The following is a 20,370-nucleotide window of genomic DNA, read 5'->3' as shown; positions in this document are numbered from 1 at the left end:
CAGATGGCAGTTATTATAGTCGAGGGACATGAAAGGGAAGCAGTGGTTGGGAAATGAGTGAGACAGGATTGTAATCTCTCCCCGATGTTATTCAGTCTGTATATTGAGCAAGCAATAAAGGAAACAAAAGAAAAATTTGGAGTTGGTATTAAAATCCATGGAGAAGAAATAAAAACTTTGAGGTTCGCCGATGACATCGTAATTGTCATAGACAGCAAAGGACTTGGAAGAGCAGTAGAACGGAATGGATAGTGTCTTGAAAGGAGGATATAAAATGAACATCAACAAAAGCAAAAAGAGGATAATGGAATGTAGTCGAATTAAGTCGGGTGATGCTGAGGGAATTAGATTAGGAAATGAGACACTTAAGGTAGTAAAGGAGTTTTGCTATTTAGGAAGTAAAATAACTGATGATGGTCGAAGTAGAGAGGATATAAAATGTAGACTGGCAATGGCAAGGAAAGTGTTTCCGAAAAAGAGAAATTTGTTAACATCAAATATAGATTTAAGTGTCAGGAAGTCGTTTCTGAAAGTATTTGTATGGAGTGTAGCCATGTATGGAAGTGAAACATGGCACGATAAATAGTTTAGACAAGAAGAGAATAGAAATGTGGTGCTACAGAAGAATGCTGAAGATTAGATAGGTAGATCACATAACTAATGAGGAGGTACTGAATAGAATTGGGGAGAAGAGGAACTTGTGGCACAACTTGATTAGAAGAAGGGATCGCTTGGTAGGACATGTTCTGAGGCATCAAGGGATCACCAAATTGGTATTGGAGGGAAGCATAGAGGGTAAAAGTCGTAGAGGGAGAGCAATGTTTTTGTTCGACATTAATAACTGCTACTTTTGATCAACCATTGACTGTTATCTCAGTGAGATTATCTTGTATTCTGAATGCGTGTGCATCAGCTAGCAATAAATAAGTTGCCAGCAATTATGTCCAACCAATCTTTCTGGTATGTTTACTGATACTTTGCACATTATGATTCTACAGTTAACTAATACTAACTTCACATTTTCCTTACGTGGCAAACACAGATTATTCCCCCCCCCCCCCCCCCCCCCCCCCCCCCCCCCCCTCCCTATATTCCCCTCCTCCAAAGCCATCGCAGATTATACACTTTTGCCAAATGGCGTACTACACGTCACTGCTTTTTGGTCCTTATGAGAAGCTTTTCCAAGATAAAATCTCTTGTATGCTTTCACTTGTACTTGGCTGGCTAAATGACTGCTTCTTCAGTTTCATACCTTTTCCAGAACTGCTAGCGCCCTCTCCCCTACACACACGCACACGCACACACACACGCTATTTTATGAAATCTATAAATGTAGTTATATCATTCTGTCAATGTCATATCTCATGGGAAACTGAAGCCACATTTCTCTAGCTAAATATAATAACCGTGTTCTTTTTTCCTTCACCTTTCCGCACATTTTGGGTGGTTGTGCTTATTGGCAAGCAGTTTGACTGACCCTGTAGCGTAAATGCCCATATTTCATTAGTGTTGCTTTTATTAATATGATAAGAGGCTATTTCCATTATCTGCAAGTAGATATTCACTGTTGGATAGAGGTTACCTTCAAACTTTTCCCTACATTGCAGTCTTTGGCTACATGAGTTCATATTGCCTTTCACACTTTTTAATCTTAATGTCATCTCTCCACCTTCCATGAGGTGTCGTAATCTTTCTCTTTTCTTACCTTATCTCTGGGAATATAACAAAACTTCATTGGTCTACCTACCATTCATATGTCAGGTTTGTAAATAATGATGGTAGTTAATTGATGTGCCTTGACATTTAATCTTATGTGTCAGTTATTTGAATAAACTCTCATCTAGAAGAAATAGTGTTGCATGTGATTTCTCATGTTAATTGCAGGAACGAGTGAAGATCCAAGTTAAACGCAGACCACAGAGTCGGCATGCCAGACATGAGGCTTTACGTGCCTCAGCTATAATAAGTCAAGATAATATGGCAGAGGAGACTGTACCGTCACCAGCATCAGCAATTCAGCTGCCAGACAAACACAATGTGCAGGCAGCATCAGTGGAACCAAAGAGCAAGAATATTGAAGCAGATCAATATGAGGCACCAATGAAAACGTCTGCAACGCCAAATCCTCCAGCAGCTGGTAGCAGCCTCCTGTCTCCTTCCACAGATGAGGAAGATATGTTTGGAGTTCCCAGTGACTTGCCATCTGACTACAGCGACGGAAATGATCTGTTTAGAGCAGCACCAATACTTTCACCTACAGAAGTGCCACAATTTTCTCAAAAGGCTGGTTTGCCAGTGGAGTCAGTTGTTAGTGATTCTTCTCAGTCCACAAGTGGGCCTCTGGCTGACCTTTTCATTTCCAGTTCAGTAGACAGAGAAGAAAGTTTTTTCCCATCCTCTACTCCAAAGAGTGTTTCTGGAAAGAGCACACTTACTGAAAATCATGACACACATAGTGAAATAATACAATCCACAGTAGTTGACACTGGAGAAAATGACTTGTTTCAAGCGACTAATGCAGAAACTCCTCCTAAGACGTTATTCCCAGATGCACAAAAGGGAACTGCTGCTGAGAAAGATGTGGGAAAGAGTATGAAAATTAATAAATTAGAAGATTTATTCAGCAGTGTGGAAGAGGATTTGTTCCCTTCAGCCAAATCGGATAACTGTTCGGATGCTGTCCAAACTGATTTGTTTGGAAACAACAGTGTCCCAGTACTATCGTCAGATGGTGGACTCTTTTCAAGTTCCTTATGGACGTCAGAGGAAACAGGAAGAATGTCATCAACAGTAAAAATTACAGAAAATGTGAGGAAAGATCGTATAGGCACACAATTAACCACAGAGGGTGATTCAATCAATGATTCTCAGAGTGATCACATTGCGGTATCGAGTGAGAAGATAAGTTCAGAAAAAAGCATAGACTCGGTTCCAAAAATTCCTACTGGGGGGTTGTCAGTGTTAAATGATGATGGAAGTGATCATTTGTTTTCTGCGAGTAATAAAAAAGATGCTAGGATGTCCCATAAACACTCTAATGGTAAAGTGAAAGAGAAAAGTATCAAAAACAGAACAGGTGAAAATTCTAGTTTATTTGGTGATGATAGTCCAGAAACTGATGACCTTTTCTCATCAATGCCTCATTCTTTGGAGAAGAAGACTGTCAGTTCAAAGACCACTGCATCTGTTACTGAGAGTAAAGGCAGTGGAACGAAGCAGGCTTTGTCTAAAGGAAGCAAGTCATTGTTTGAAGACGATGAGGAAGAAGATCTTTTTGGAAGGACAACAGCTAAACCAACTGTTTCTTCCTCTTCAAGGGTACTGCCATCGCTAGATCCACTCGGGAGAGGTAAGTCTGTATGTTCATTGCATACTTTTATTGTGAATGAAAACACATGCGACACTGGTGTAATATTCAACAATATTTATTATTTATTTTACAAACTGGTTTTCAGCTTTTCCAGGTACAAAGATAAAGGTGTGGCATTGAAATGTTTGTAGGATCAGAGACTTTATAGTTGATCTACAGAGTATCTCTGTTTCTGAAGATGAAGATGACAGTTGTCAATGTTTGATATAGGAGTGGTTCATGTAATGTTAATACAACAGCTGATTCCTCAAACTGGGGGGCTATCAAGTATGGGGTCCCACAGGGTTCGGTCTTAGATCCTTTACTGTTCTTGATATACATTAATGACTTACCATTCCATATTGATGAGGATGCAAAGTTAGTTCTTTTTGCTGATGATACAAGTATAGTAATAACATCCAAAAACCAAGAACTAAGTGATGTAATTGTAAATGATGTTTTTCACAAAATTATTAAGTGATTCTCAGCAAACGGACTCTCTTTAAATTTTGATAAAACACAGTATATACAGTTCCGTACAGTAAATGGCACAACTCCAGTAATAAATATAGACTTTGAACAGAAGTCTGTAGGTAAGGTAGAATTTTCAAAATATTTAGGTGTGTCCATTGATGAGAGCTTAAACTGGAAGCAACACATTGATGGTCTGCTGAAACGTCTGAGTTCGGCTACGTATGCTATTAGGGTTATTGCAAATTTTGGTGATAAGAATCTCAGTAAATTAGCTTACTGTGCCTACTTTCATTCACTGCTTTCGTATGGCATCATATTCTGGGGTAATTCATCGTTGAGTAGAAAAGTATTCATTGCTCAAAAACGTGTAATCAGAATAATTGCTGGAGCCCACCCACGGTCATCTTGCAGACATCTATTTAAGGATCTAGGGATCCTCACAGTAACCTCACAGTATATATATTCACTTATGAAATTTGTTGTTAATAATCCAGCCCAGTTCAAAAGTAATAGCAGTGTGCATAGCTATAACACCAGGAGAAAGGATGATCTTCACTATACAGGGTTAAATCTGACTTTGGCACAGAAGGGGGTAAATTATGCTGCCACAAAAGTCTTTGGTCACCTACCGAACAGCATCGAAAGCCTGACAGATAGTCAACCAACATTTAAAAATAAATTAAAAGAATTTCTAGATGACAACTCCTTCTACTCATTGGCTGAATTTTTAGATATAAATTAAGGGAGGGAAAAAAAAAACTAACTTAAGCATTAGTGTCATGCAATATTTTGTGTAATGTAATATCTTGTACAGACATCTTTCATTAATTAACCTGACACGTTCCACATCATTACGAAGTGTCGTATTCATGATCTATGGAACAAGTATTAATCTAATCTAATCTACTAAAACGAAAGGGATTATTTCAGTGAAAATGCAATGTAAGATTACCCTGTTCTTAACACACCACCTCAAGACTGCAATAAATAGTGCACAAACCCATGTTTAGGAAAAGTCTCTCGTAATGTTGCCAGAAAGCTTAAATCCAGGAACTTCAAAACATATTTCTGCACACAGCACTGATGGGCAATTTTGTGCAATAGTGAAGAGTGCACTTCAGCACCAGAAAGGAGTGGAATATACAACATCATTTGTACTTGCAACAAATTCTATACAGGTCAGTCTGCCAGGACAATGTGCACCTGCCTGAAGGAAAACTGTAGAAGTTGGAAACTGTAGAAAAAGAGACTATCTATTTTCACAAGCCACCTGGTTAAAGAAGACCATAGTAATGAGGTGCAACATGAGCTCTTGTGCCTCATCCATAAAGGAAGGAACATAAACTACCTTGAAATAATGGAAACTAATAAACATATACCCATTTGTCAAAGATTGGTAATGAATGACCAGACACAGCTCCCTTACTTGCCGCCTCTAGCTGCAGATACTACTTGTAACCCCATCCAGACCATGTTGTAAATGACCCTTTGTATTCACATTCCCCATTTTTATTTCCATTATTTCAGTTCCTATAATTTCACTCACCCTGCTGAATTATTTTTGTTTTATTTGTACAGTCGCAGCTGCTTTCCTTGCCTACATACTAGCATATCTTATGTGTTTGTGATATAGGACCTATTGTTGTTCAGTGCATGTTCTTTTCAGAAAAAATTATTTTAATTTGTTATGTATTTCAATATTTAATGTGTCACATTTTATCTAAGTTAAATAACCTTACATTTCATTTTTTCAGAATTAATTTCTCTTGTTTTAGTCCCAAACCAAACATTGACAGTTGTCATCTTTGGAAACCGAGATATTCAGTTGATCCACTAGTTTAAAATCTTTGAGCTTAACAAAAATTTTAGTGTGCATTTTTATCTTTGGACCTAATGATGGTGTAACAGTCAAAAACCAGTTTGTAAAATAAATAATATATATTGTAAAATATTACACATGTGTCGTGTTTTTTTTTCATTCATAATGTGTAAAACATTTCACCAAGAATAGACAGAAGAAACACAATTTCATGTTTAGACAAACATTTCATATTTATGTCTTCTTGTTTATTAGCAAATTTATGTTTCATTCTACCAAATTTATTATACCTTATTTCGTATTGTTTATGAATATATATTTCCTTTCAGTTATAATAGAAGGAATTGAGTTTGGTGCCCATAATAATAGCCACTCGTCTGAATTTTGGTGTACATTGACTTCTGTTACTTTTGGCTTAGCTTTTGTCTGCCTGTAGCTCCTTATTACTCTACTATTGAAAGCTCTGTACCATATTCTTCATCTGCTGTAACATACACCCATCTTTGTGGAAAAACAACATTGGCTGCGACATCATCATTGTAAAACTTTTTTTCAATTTATATCTTTGTGAAAACTGTTATTTCCATTTATTAGTCAATGTTAACATCTGCACCAATCCCACAGTACTTGCAAACTGTTCAGCGGCTCACTTTGCTGAAGTGTCTGCTTGCAGTAATTATCATCCTCATTTCCTGACTTCGAAACACCTTACTGAGTGCCACCTGCTGTCTTTCCATGCACACTGCTTTCTATGATACAATGCCCCTTTAGTGAATAGGAACTTCGCATTGCTTTGGCAGTGTGTCGAGGTATGGCTCTGGACGTGACAAATGCCACAACTGAATGCTCAGATGTCTTCTTGCAAACAGCCTGAAAAATATCCTATTTATTGTTAACTGTATATGGCAGAAGAAATAAGAATTTCCCTCTCAATGGTGGGAAGGTATTATTATTCCCGTCCTGCAACTGAGAAAAGACCCACATATTTTAACTAAATACTGGCCAACCTTATTGACGAAAGGGCTGTATAAACCATTCAAATAAATATATGAATGTGAAGGTGGTTCTTTCAAATGTGTCTGAAGGAACAGTTAGCATTGGTGACTTGCTTCTTGAAAATTGAAATTACAATGAAATCCGGACCATTAGCCGATTACATGCATTGATAAATATCAACATGGACAGTTGAAAATGTGTTCCCTGACTGGGGCTCGAACCCATGATCTCCTGGTTACATGGCATGCACTCTATCTGACTGAGCCACTGTGGACACAGATGGTAATTTGACTGCAGGGACATCTCTGGCATACCCTCCTATGGGACCACACTTCCAACTTACTGTCCACACACTACGTTTGTAGTGCCCCTGCCCACTATAATCATCATTCACTGCAGTCAACCTACCTATTCACGTAAGAGTTAAGAGTAATGTGAGTGTACCTACAATGAAGAAGATCATTGGCTGGTAAGCCTTATCTGTATGAAGATGGTATCTGTTCTTTCAGACATGCCAGAAAGAACAGATACCATCTTCATATAGATAGTGGCCAGTGATCACTTCACATTAAGCAAAGAAGAGAAAAAAAATCATAAATAGGCAATTTATCTCTTACATTTCTTTTTCACTTTTTTTATTTTAGTGTTTCCCATGATTATTAAAACTATAACAAACATACAATGGTTAATATTCACATCTAAGCTGTTGGAAGGCTCCATAGTGCTTGTATTATGTATTCACTAGTTTCTGGGTTCTTCTTGGACTTCTCATATTTGGTACATAATTGTAAATGTTTTGGAGATGAGCAATAGTGGCATGGTTGAAAATAGAGTTATTCGTTATTGGCAGCATGCACCATAATTCCTGTTATCACTTCCCTATGTGAATAAAATTATGGTTTTCTATATGTGAACTTATTTGGACTCCGTATTACAGGAAGGAAAATAAACAGCTTCTCGGTGGTATGTTTTGATTTCCAGCCACATTCTATTTTTGCGCATAATCTTTTGGCAACTAGAAATCACCTTCAGTTGCTGCATATAGTGGTTTTCCTTGTGCTCACTGTAAGATTGTGAAGCATTGTTGATGATGTATCTATGTTGTTGTTGTGGTCTTCAGTCCTGAGACTGGTTTGATGCAGCTCTCCATGCTACTCTATCCTGTGCAAGCTTCTTCATCTCCCAGTACCTACTGCAGCCTACATCCTTCTGAATCTGCTTAGTGTATTCATCTCTTGGTCTCCCTCTACAATTCTTACCCTCCACTATATTGGTGATCCCTTGATGTCTCGGAACATGTCCTACCAACCGATCCCTTCTTCTAGTCAAGTTGAGCCACAAACTCCACTTCTCCTGAATTCTATTCAATACCTCCTCATTAGTTATGTGATCTACCCATCTAATCTTCAGCATTCTTCTGTAGCACCACATTTTGAAAGCTTCTATTCTCTTCTTGTCCAGTCTATTTATAGTCCATGTTTCACTTCCATACATGGCTACACTCCATACAAATACTTTCAGAAATGACTTCCTCACCCTTAAATCTATACTCGATGTTAACAAATTTCTCTTCTACAGAAACACTTTCCTTGCCATTGTCAGTTTACATTTTATATCCTCTCTACTTTGACCATCATCAGTTATTTTGCTCCCAAAACAGCAAAACTCCTCTACTACTTTAAGTGTCTCATTTCCTAATCTAATTCCCTCAGCATCACCTGACTACATTCCATTATCCTTGTTTTGCTTTTGTTGATGTTCATCTTATATCCTCCTTTCAAGACACTGTCCATTCCGCTCAACTGCTCTTCCTAGTCCTTTGCTGTCTCTGACAGAATTACAATGTCATCGGCAAACCTCAAAGTTTTTATTTCTTCTCCATGGATTTTAATACCTACTCCGAATTTTTCTTTTGTTTCCTTTACTGCTTGCTCAATATTCAGATTGAATATCATCGGGGAGAGGCTACAACACTGTCTCACTCCCTTCCCAACCACTGCCTTCCTTTCATGTCCCTCGACTCCCTCGCTTTTATAACTACCTTCTGGTATCTGTACAAATTGTAAATAGCCATTCGCTCCCTGTATTTTACCCCTGCCACCTTCAGAATTTGAGAGTATTACAGTTAACATTGTTAAAAGCTTTCTCTATGTCAACAAATGCTAGAAACGTTGGTTTGCCTTTCCTTGATCTATCTTCTAGATAAGTCGTAGGGTCAGTATTGCCTTACGTATTCCAGTATTTCTAGGGAATCCAAACTGATATTCGCTGAGGTCGGCTTCTACCAGTTTTTCCATTCGTCATAAAGAATTCACGTTAATATTTTGCAGCCATCACTTATTAAGATGATAGTTCGGTAATTTTCACTTCTGTCAACACCTGCTTTCTTTGCGATTGGAATTATTATATTCTTCTTGAAGTCTGAGGGTATTTCGCTGTCTCGTACATCTTGCTCACCAGATGGCAGAGTTTTGTCAGGACTGGCTCTTGCAAGGCTGTCAGTAGTTCTAATGGAATGTTGTCTACTGTTGGAGCCTTGTTTCGACTTAGGTCTTTCAGTGCTGTGTCAAACTCTTCACGCAGTATCACATCTCCCATTTCATCTTCATCTACATCCTCTTCCATTTCCATAATATTGTCCTCAAGTACATTACCCTTCTATAGACCCTGTATATACTGCTTCCACCTTTCTGCTTTCCCTTCTTTGCTTAGAACTGGGATTCCATCTGAGCTCTTGATATTCATGCAAGTGGTTCTCTTTTCTCCAAAGGTCTCTTTAATTTTGCTGTAGGCAGTATCTATCTTACCCCTAGTGAGATAAGCCTCTATATCCATACATTTGTCCTCTAGCCATCCCTGCTTAGCCATTTTGCACTTCCTGTCAATCTCATTTTTGAGACGTTTTTTATTCCTTTTTGCCTGCTTCCTTTACCGCATTTTTATATTTTCTCCTTTCATCAGTTAAATTCAATATTTCTTCTGTTACCTAAGGATTTCTACTAGCCCTCATCTTTTTACCTACTTGATCCTCTGCTGCCTTCACAGTTTCTTCCCTCAAAGCTACCCATTCTTCTTCTACCGTATTTCTTTCCCCCATTTCTGTCAATCGTTCCCTAATGTTTTCCCTGAAAGCCTGTACAACATCTGGTTTAGTCAGTTTATCCTGGTCCCATCTCCTTAAATTCCCACCTTTTTGCAGTTTCTTCAGTTTTAATCTACAGTTCATAACCAATAGATTGTGGTCAGAGTCCAAACTTACCCCTGGAAATGTCTTACAATTTTAAACCTGGTTCCTGAATCTCTGTCTTACCATTATATAATCCATCTTATACCTTCTAGTATCTCCAGGCTTCTTCCATGTGTACAACCCTCTTTCATGATTCTTGAACCAAGTGTTAGCTATGATTAAGTTATACTCTGTGCATAATTCTACCACGCAGCTTCCTCTTTCATTTCTTACCCCCAATCCATATTCACGTTACATTTACTTCTCTTCCTTTCCCTACTGTCGAATTCCAGTCACCCATGACTATTAAATTTTCATCTCCTTTCACTATCTGAATAATTTATTTTATCTCATCATACGTTTCATCAATTTCTTTGTTATTTGCACAGATAGTTGGCATATAAACTTGTACCACTGTAGTAGGCATGGGTTTTGTGTCTGTCTTGGTGACAATAATGCGTTCACTATGCTGTTTGTAGTACCTTACCCGTACTCTCCTCCCCCCTCCCCCTTTTTACCCCTTCTTCTTTTCTTCTTCTTCTTCCCCTGTTTCAAATCTACCCCTGTATTACCCCTATTTGATTTTGTATTTCATCTGACCAAAAGTCTTCTTCCTCCTGCCACCGAACTTCACTAATTCCCACTATATCTACCTTTAACCTATTCATTTCCCTTTTTAAATTTTCTGACCTACCTGCCCGATTAAGAGAGTTGACATTCCATGCTCCAATCAATAGATTGCCAGTTTTCTTTCTCCTGATTACTATGTCCTCGTGAGCAGTCCCCGCCCGGAGGTCCGAATGGGGGACTATTTTACCTCTGGAATATTTTACCCAAGAGGATGCCATCATCATTTAACCATACAGTAAAGCTGCATGCCCTCAGGAAAAAGTACAGCTGTAGTTTCCCCTTGCTTTCAGCCGTTCGCAGTACCAGCACAGCAAGGCTGTTTTGGTTAGTGTTACAAGGCCAGATCTGTCAACCATCCAGACTATTGCCCCTGCAACTACTGAAAAGGCTGTTGCCCCTCTTGAGGAACCACACATTTGTCTGGCCTCTCAACAAGCTATCTGTATCACTGAGGCACGCAAGCCTCCCCACCAACGGCAAGGTCCTTGGTTCATGGTGAGGGATATATCTATAGTTATAGTTAATTCACTGCTTGGGGCGGAAGTATGGGATGGTATGTGACAAGACCAGCATTGTGGCATTGTTTGAAAGTATTTTTTAACAGTAAAATTATGGGCTCAGTCCAAAAAAAGGAAATCAGGAAACCTTATAAACAGGGATGGAAGTCTCAGTTGAAATAAGATTTTTGATTTAACATTTATTATATTAAGAGCTGATTGGTCATCTTATCAGTCAGATTTGGTAACAGCCTGGTAATGCGAATTGTATAGAACAGTTAAAGTATATAAAAGCAAATGCACATCGTAGGGCATTTTGGATGTTGTATTCAAAGCGTTCTGTAACGAAGAGTCAGACACTAACTACACATTACAGTTTTAAATGAAGTCCAGTCAATGAGTACACAAATACCATCTCTTGCAGTACATCAGGGACACAAATACACACATCAAAAAAAGTTTTTTCATCACACCGGTTCCCAGAACTCTTGAAGATAAATGTTGACTATGGATATTGTATCACAGACATAGTTCTTTTGACTGTTAGGAGATGTCACTTAACCTGCCCAAAGATGTCAACAACCATGTATGAGCAGCACCTATTAGACAGAGGGGGTTCGACAGCTGATCAGTTCCAGTCATTCCACCAGGAAGAAGTTATATAGCTCCTGTTGTCTGCAGTTCAACCATGCCTAGACTTTCAATACCGCGGTTCGATCACGTCCACATTGTTAATGTGTGCCAGGAAGGGCTCTCGACAAAAGAAGTGTCCAGACGTCTCGGACTGAACCAAAGCGATGCTGTTAAGACATGGAGGAGATACAGAGAGACAGGAACTGTCTATGACATGCCTCGCTCAGGCTGCCCAAGGGCTACTACTGCAGTGGATGACCACTACTTATGGATTATGGCTCAGAGGAACCCTGAAAGCAATTTCCACCATGTTGAATAATGCTTATTTTGCAGCCACAGGACATCTTGATAAGACTCAAACTGTAGGCAATAGGCTGCATGGTGCACAACTCCACTCTCGATGTCTATGGCGAGGTCCATCTTTGCAACCACGACACCATTCAGCGCGGTACAGATGGGCCCAGCAACATCCTGAATGTTCCGCTCAGGATTGGCATCACGTTTTCTTCAACGGTGAGTGTCACAAATGTCTTCAAACAGACGATCGTCGGAGATGTGTTTGGGGCAATCCGGTCAGGTTGAACACATTAGATACACTGTCCAGCGAGTGTAGCAAGGTGGAGGTTCCTTGCTATTTTGGAGTGGCATTATGTGGGGGCCGACGTTTGCCGCTGGTGGTCATGGATGGTGCTGTAACGGCTGTATGATACGTGAATGACATCCTCCGACCGATACTGCAGCCATAATGGTAGCATATTGGTGAGGCAATTCGCGCTCCTATCATGCACATTTTGTGATTGACTTTCTTCAGGATAACGACATCGCTCAACTAAAGTGGCTAGCATGTTCTCCAGACATGAACCCTATCAAACATGCCTGGGATAGACTGAAAAGGGCTGTTTATGGACAACGTGACGCACCAACCACTCTGAGGGATCTACGCCAAATCGCCATTGAGGAGTGAGACAATCTGGACCAACAGTGGCTTGATGAACTTGTGAGTAGTATGCCACGACGAATACAGGCATGCATCAGTGCAAGAGGACATTCTACTGAATATTAGAGGTATTGGTGTGTGCAGTTATCTGGATCTTTACCTCTGAATGTCTCACTGTACGGTGGTACAACATGCAGTGTGTGGTTTTCATGAACAATAAAAAGGGCGGATTTGATGTTTATATTGATCTCTGTTCCAGTTTTCTGTACAGGTTCCAGAACTTTCGGAACCGAGGTGATTCAAAACTGTTTTTGATGTGTGTGTATTAGTTGACAGAACACTGTCTGTGAACATCAGATTTTCATCTAGAGTGGAAACCCAAAATCATATGCTCAGTCAGTTATGCCAAAAAAACAAAGAAAAAGTAAAAGTTAATGGTCCGTGTTACTTATCGTTATCGGTCACTTATGAGATTAAATATAGATAGTACTGTCTGTAGCTTCAGATACTGGTGTTATTGTTATTATCATTATTAACATTATAATACCATATCACAAAAAACAATAGATGAGATCAGAGATGATATTAAATGCCTTTACTTGACACTGAATAGCTTGACACTGAATAGAACTTTCAGTACTTTTGTAACTTGTTAATGAAAAAGTAGGATCTACACCAGAAGACACAGTTCTGATGCCAAATCGTTCACTTGTGTATACCTGAGGCAGTAAACTAAATGCTCGATATTTTAGGAAATGATAATCTGGGAGATTGGTTGTATTGTCTTAGTCTTTTGGTTCATTTTGGGTTTCACTTTAATTACATTTATTCCTTGCATTTTTTTTCTGCTCAAGAAACAATTGTAGTCTTTACTTTATTAAAGTTTGTGAAACGGGGGATGGTACATGTGATTGCTTACAGGAAACTCTGTTCCGTGATGCTGATACTCTTGTGTTGAAGGCTGTAACTTCCACTGGAAAGACAAAACTTACTTACAGCATGCGAAGTGGTAGGGTTGCTGTGCTGTTTGAATAAATCATTTACTATGCCCAGTGTGAAATAATCAGTAGCAGTAAAATGTAATCTTAATAAGAGGCACACATTTACCTATCAAGGTGCAAAACAATCACACCATCTTTAAAAAACTAAACATTGGATAAAACATATCAACAACCCCAACATATGTGGTGGAAAGATATCACTCCATCCCTCCGCAGTGTTGGGGGCTAGAATTTACCCGCGCTCCATCCTTGCCTTTCGTAAAAGGTGAGTAACAGGAGTCTTTTTATTTGGTTGTGTTTTTATCGTGCCCATACGTTGGACTTCCAAATGATTTTGCACCTTTACCTTTTTTTTATAATGCTTTTTTTTGGCTTTTTAAGTTCTGGTCCCCATTACAGGTTTGACCTTCACTTTCCCAATTTCACAGAAGTGCGGGCCATTTGGGGAAGGACGTCTTAATGAGGTGCATTAACTCTCCACCATTCACTGTTATCTTTCGCACCTACCAATCAAGTGGATGAAGCACAACCTGTCTGTCATGGTGGGGTTGTCATGCACCCTCCCAGTGGTAGCCCCCTAACAATGCAGGGATTGCAATGCTGTTGCCTGAGCTGTAACATCCCTTTGTTAGCTAAAGAGCAGGTGCCTATCAACATCAGGATACCTGGGCTTCAGGCAACTGGTACGGTACTACGTGGCTTTTGCTTTGTCGGGGTGGTGTCCAGGAGGAGAGCCTGTGATTGGAATGAGTGCTATGAGGGTGGTTGATACAAATATGGTTCAAATGGCTCTGAGCACTATGGGACTTAACTTATGAGGTCATCAGTCCCCTAGAACTTAGAAATAATTAAACCTAACTAATGTAAGGACATCACACACATCCATGCCCGAGGCAGGATTCGAACCTGCGACCATAGAGGTCATGCGGTTTTACTGTAGTGCCTAGAACCGCTCGGCCACTCTGGCCAGCTGCGGTTGATACACATTGAAATGGATCAAACTTAATGGTGCTGACATGGCTGTCTCAACACTCAGGAACAGTGATTTTAATGCGGAGGCTTACAATCCTATGGCATTTCCATCCGTCATGTGGCAAGGATGCCAATGAGGGTGCTTGTCCACCTCCATCCCCTTGTTGTATCAACTTTATGGGCTGCTTTCTCTAGAGATTGCCATATTTTCAAAGATGAACGGCTTATTCAGGAAATCAGAGTGAAGGAAAAGATGTGTACATTTGCTGCTTGTAAATTATTCGTCAATCGAAAGCCCACTGTTCCTCCAGCAAGTAAATATAGCACTGTCCTTGCATCTGCTCAGCCTACTAAGGAGGCAGCCACGTTGAGTTGTGATCTCACCTTTAGTGTCACGGTCGTCAGATCGGCCAGTGCAAAGATCGCCCACTATCACCTGCTCATTCTATGGCTCACCCTTCATTGGCTCCTGCTAAATCACAAGCCCCAAAATCAGACATCCGAACTTCCAAAAAAGAGTCTACTCGCGAAGAATTTTTACGTACCCGATTACACAACCACCAGTTCCTCCCTCATCTCAACGCTCTGTTTCCAAGAAGGCTCATAAGAAACCAAGTTCCTCTCCTTGTCCGCTATGGAGAGTGTCGTCTACAGTGCAACCTGGTGGTAACCGCCCTCGACCGTCTTCCGTGTCACCAAGGCACACTGCTGCTGGCCGATCAACCGGCCGATCACTGGTGGCTGGAGCTGTCTCCGAACAACCTATGGATCAGGATCTTCTGCCTTTGGCTGAATGCCGTTCCACACTGTCAGTCGCCGGCTCTCAGCTGTCTTTGAGTTGAGGGTAACTTTGGTCACATTCAACCCTTTTCTGTCCACCCTATGTCAATTATCCATTGGAGTATCTGTCGCATTAGAGCCAATCAGGATGAATTGTCGATCCTCTTACGATCCTACTCGCCAGTCATCTTCTGTCTTCTGGAAACAAAGCTGCGTCCCCATGATCGTTTTGTTTTCCCTCATTTCCTGTCAGTCCAGTTTGATCTCCCCTCTGTTGATGGCACTCCAGGACATGGGGGACTTACGATTCTTCTCCTTGATACTGTCCATTATTACCCAATCCCCTTAAACAGTTCCTTCTAAGCTGTTGCTGTTGGTCTTTCCCTTTGTGGATACACCATCTCTCTTTGTACCGTTTACATTCTATCGTTCATAACGTTAGCAAGAGCAGATCTCCGTCATCTCCTTGGTCAGCTCCAGCCCCCCTATTTGCTGGTTGGGGACTTCAATGTCCACCACCTGCTTTGGGGATATCCGCGTCCTTGTCTGCGAGGCTCTCTATTGATTGACCTCTTCCACCAAGTTGATCTTCTTTGCCACAACACTGGGGAACCTACGTTTTTCTCTGCCTCCATGACAAATTTCTCTCATTTGGACCTTTCGCTGATACACACTTGAGTGACTATTTTCCATGTGTCCTTCGATTGCAGCCACAACTGCCATCTATGCACCCAAGATGCTATAAGTTTGCCCAAGCCGATTGGACACTTTTTTTGTCTCTAGCGACATTCGATGACCATCAATTTCCTAGCATCAACGATCAGGTCACTCATGTTACATAAGTTATTCTTACAGCTGCGGAATGTTTAATACCTTGCGCCTGCTATTTGTCCCGGTGCCCCCCAGTTCCTTGGTGGAACGAGGCATGCCATGACACAGTACGCGAGCGGAGACGTGCTCTTCGCGTTTTCTGCCACCATGCTACTTCGGCCAACTGTATCCGCTATAAGCAGTTACATGCTCGATGCAGTCCCTTCATCCATGATAGCAAGAAGGCAAGCTGGAACTTCTTTACTAGCTCTTTTAACACCTTTACTCCCTCCTCAGAATTTTGAAGTCAAATTCGATGGTTATCTGGCGCACCTAGTTTCTCCCCAATGTCTATGCTCACTGTCGTGCATGATACCTTACTGGACCCAGTCGCAATTTCTAATTCATTGGGTCAACACTTTGCTGAGATTTCTAGCTCTTCAAATTACTTGCCAGCCTTTCTCCCAAAGGAACGTGCAGCAGAAGTGTGACCTCTTGCTTTCTCCTCTCAAAATAGCAAAAGCTATAATACTGTTTTCTCCATGCGGGCACTCTATAACATGCACTCTCTTCTTCTGACTTTTCCGCCCCAGGACCGGGTGGCGTCCACGTCCAAGTGATGCTGCGTTTATCATACCATAGTCTGCATTCTGTCCTTCACTTTATAATTGAATTTGGATCGACAGTACTTTACCCAGGAGATGGTGGGAAGCTATCGTCGTTCCTATTCTGAAACCTGGAAAGGACCAACATTTCCCCTCTAGCTATCGCCCTATTTCTTTCACGAGTAGTGTATGTAAGGTTCTGGAGTGCATGGTGAATTGCCATTTAGCCTGGTGGCTGGATTCCCGAAGCCTTTTAACACCTGCCCAGTGCTGTTACCAAAAGCATTGTTATGCAGTTGACCGTCTTGTTGCTCTCTCCACTTATAACATTAACAATTTTCTCAGGTAACGCCAAACGGTAGCAATATTTTTTGATCTAGAGAGAGCGTATGATACCTGATGGAGGACAGGCATCCTCCGCACACTGTTCCCTTGCGGCTTTTGAAGTCTGCTACCCCTTTTTATTCATGAATGTATGGCAGAGCGCACATTTAAAGTGCAGGTGAACACTACTTTCTACCGTACATTCTCCCAAGAAAACGGGGTGCCCCAGGGCTCTGTGCGAAGTGCTGTACTGTTTTCCATCACCATAAATCTGATTATGAATTGTCTCCTTCCCGATGTCTCGGGCTCCCTCTTTGTGGACGATTTTGCGATCTACTACAGCTCTGAGCGGGACAGCCTTCTTGAACGACGTCTTCAAGGATATCTCGATCGCCTCCACTCATGGAACATCGAAACCGGCTTCCGCTTTTCTCCCAGTAAGACCGTTTGTGTCAGTTTTTGGCATCGTACGGAGTTTCTTCTGCCTTCCCTTCATCTAGGCCCTGTCGACCTTCCATTTGCGGACGTCACTAAGTTCTTGGGATATATGTTTGACAGAAAACTGTGCTGGACCTCCCACGCTTCCTATCTTTCGGCTTGCTGTCTGTGATCCATCAACACCCTCCATGTTCTGAATGGTACCTCCTGGGGAGTGGACCAAATGGTCCTTCTCCACCTTTATCGCGCCTTAGTGCACTCGAAATTGGACTATGGAAGCATAGTTTACTCCTCTGCTCGGCCGTCTACTGTTCGGTGTCTTGACTGTCCACCACTGTGGATTGTGTTTAGCGTGTGGAGCATTTTACACCAGCCCTGTGGAAAGCCTTTATGCTGAGACAGCTGAACCTCCGTTGTCCAATTTGCGAGCTGTCCTTCTGAGTTGTTAAGCTAGCCTCCTTTGGACGCCTCCTTGTATTTATGGTATGCAGGCCGCCTTTTTCTCTCTAATGCCCCTGGGAGTCCACTTCTGTCAACTGCTACATTCTCTTTCTTTCCACTTTCCTAAAACTATCTTGACAACTGGGGGCACAGCACCATTTTGGCTCCGCCCCCGGACCTGCCTGCTCCGTGACCTTTGTCAGCTTTCCAAGGATGGTACTCCTTCTCTCGTTTATCACCGGGAATTCGCTGCTCTTTGTGCACAAATGAAGGATGCCACATTTATTTACACTGACAGCTCAAAAACATTGTTTGATGTTGGGAGTGTGTATATTGTTGGTAACACTCCTCATAGATTTCGGCTACGTGACCAGTGTTCAGTTTTTACTGCGGTGCTTTACGCTGTTCTTCAGACTGTCCAATACCTCCGTCGCCATTAGCGTATACAGTATATTATATGCTCAGATTCGCTCAGCTCTCTCCTCAGATAAAGGGCTGCATATGTGAAGTCCACTGTGTTCGCTGGGTTCAGAAAGGATCCTAAGTTAATTCAGTGGACACTGGTGCTTTTTTATTGGCCTTAAACAGCAACATTTTGCTTGAGAAGGTTAAAGTCATGGTTTATAGGTCTTATGTCAGGTCTTATTTTCCTCCTCCAATGAGATGTTTTAGGTGCCAGAGGTTCAGCCACATGTCCTTCTGTTGTTCTAATGAGGCTGTGTTTTGGGCATGTGGATGGACGTTCCGTGAGGGCAGGCCTTGTGATCAACCCCCTCAGTGTGTCAGTTGTCCAGAACCCCACACTCCTTGTTCACAGTAGTGTTCATTGTTTAAGAGGTAGAAGAAAATTCAAGAGTATAAAACACTTGACAGCTTGTCTTGTCAAGATGTAAAGAAAAAGTTTGAAAGCCTTCATCTGAAAGATATGGACTCAAATTTTGAGACTGTTGGGTCACAGTCCACAATGCGCACCATGAGATTTTGCACTACAGCCCCGATAGTATTTCAGTGCCAGCCCTACATTTGGGTGAGGGAATACCAGCTCCAATGCCCTCTACCCCTGTAGCACCAATGGTTCCCACACCATTGGTGCAGCCAGAGATGCCTAGTCATGTTCTGGCATTGTCTGGGATTAGGACACCTGTCAGGGTGCCCCACTCTCAAGACAAAGACCAGCAACAACAGGCTGTAGACTGAAGAAAAGTACAGTTCTCATTGCTCTAGAAGATAAAATGGGGAAATCTTCACAGAAATTGGAGTCTCACAAGGGTAAGAAGGATAAGCAGAAAGACAAACTACTTTCTGAGGCTTCAGATGTTCTCCTCCCTGCCCCAGCAAAGGTTGAGTCTATGCACCTTGACAATGTATAACACGATCAGGTGGACTGTGACTTGGTAGTGAAGTAACCACACCCATATTTTCCATTTGCTACTTTCTCATACCTCACTCTGATGTTCCTTCAGTGGAACTGTAATGGCTACTATTGCCATCTTACCATCACAAATATTCATCTACTGCAATTTAAGCTGTGCTCTGAGGATTCTGCCTAACTACTTCTTTGAGAGATACAGAAAAAAACTTTCTGTTGATAAATATTGTATGTGACTGCTTTGATTTCCTTGTAGCTATGTGTGTGTGTGTGCATATTAATTAAACTACTTCGCACTACTTAACAGTGATGTCTCTGTCATTTACTTACTACTTATTCTGTAATTGGCAGAGCACTCCAGGAAGCATGATTTATGGCAGCACGTACTCTGCTCTGAAAAACTAAAAACCCGAGTATAACAATCATGTTAATGTCAAGAGGGATTCCGATGGGATTTATGCCCCATACACTGATATTTTCTGTGGGCAAGTGCCCCTTAACACTGAACTAGAAGCTGTTGCTGTTAATGACTACCTGTCAGTACAGACGACAATCTGTAATGTTTATCTACCCCCAGACAGATCTTTCAGTTATCATGAGCTATTAGAGTTAGTGGAACAGGTGTCCCCCCCCCCCCCCCTCCACTCATAATTCTCTATGGGGGCAGTGACATTGTCTCATAGAGGCTGGATACTAGAACACCTTCTTTCAGAACTGGATGTCTGCCCGCTCATTTCAGTGCAGCTCATGGAATATACTCAGCTATTGATCTCACAATTTGCAGCATGAGTTTCTTATCCCTCATTCAGTTGTGTGTTCATAGCGATCGCTGTGACAATGGCCATTTCTCTCCCTCTCCACTCAAAGACATCTGGAACACCTCCATGTTGCTTGCTTCAGAAACCTGACTGGCACACTTTATCTTTGCAGCCACTCCTGCAACAGATATCGATGAAGTGTTACAAGATAATGTTGATACTCTTACTCATGGTGCAGCAGGCACAATCCCCTACTCCTCTGCCTCATCCCAATGGCCGCCAGTGCCATGGTAGTCTGAAGATATAGCCAC

At 41.3% G+C, this 20,370-nt stretch overlaps 1 protein-coding gene across 2 annotated transcripts in view; it reads left to right on the top strand.

Moving 5' to 3' along the window:
* The window catches only part of LOC126284873 (WASH complex subunit 2), a 204,574-nt gene that overhangs the window by 143,300 nt on the left and 40,904 nt on the right, over positions 1-20,370 (top strand). For both annotated transcript variants that reach the window (XM_049984113.1, XM_049984112.1), the window contains exon 15: positions 1,885-3,349. In XM_049984113.1, coding sequence (XP_049840070.1) covers positions 1,885-3,349 — 1,465 coding nt within the window. The remainder of the gene's footprint in view (positions 1-1,884; positions 3,350-20,370) is intronic.

Source organism: Schistocerca gregaria, chromosome 8 (assembly GCF_023897955.1).
Source record: "Schistocerca gregaria isolate iqSchGreg1 chromosome 8, iqSchGreg1.2, whole genome shotgun sequence".
In the NCBI taxonomy this organism is placed as follows: Eukaryota; Metazoa; Arthropoda; class Insecta; order Orthoptera; family Acrididae; genus Schistocerca; species Schistocerca gregaria.
This window is presented reverse-complemented; position numbering and strand designations above follow the sequence as displayed.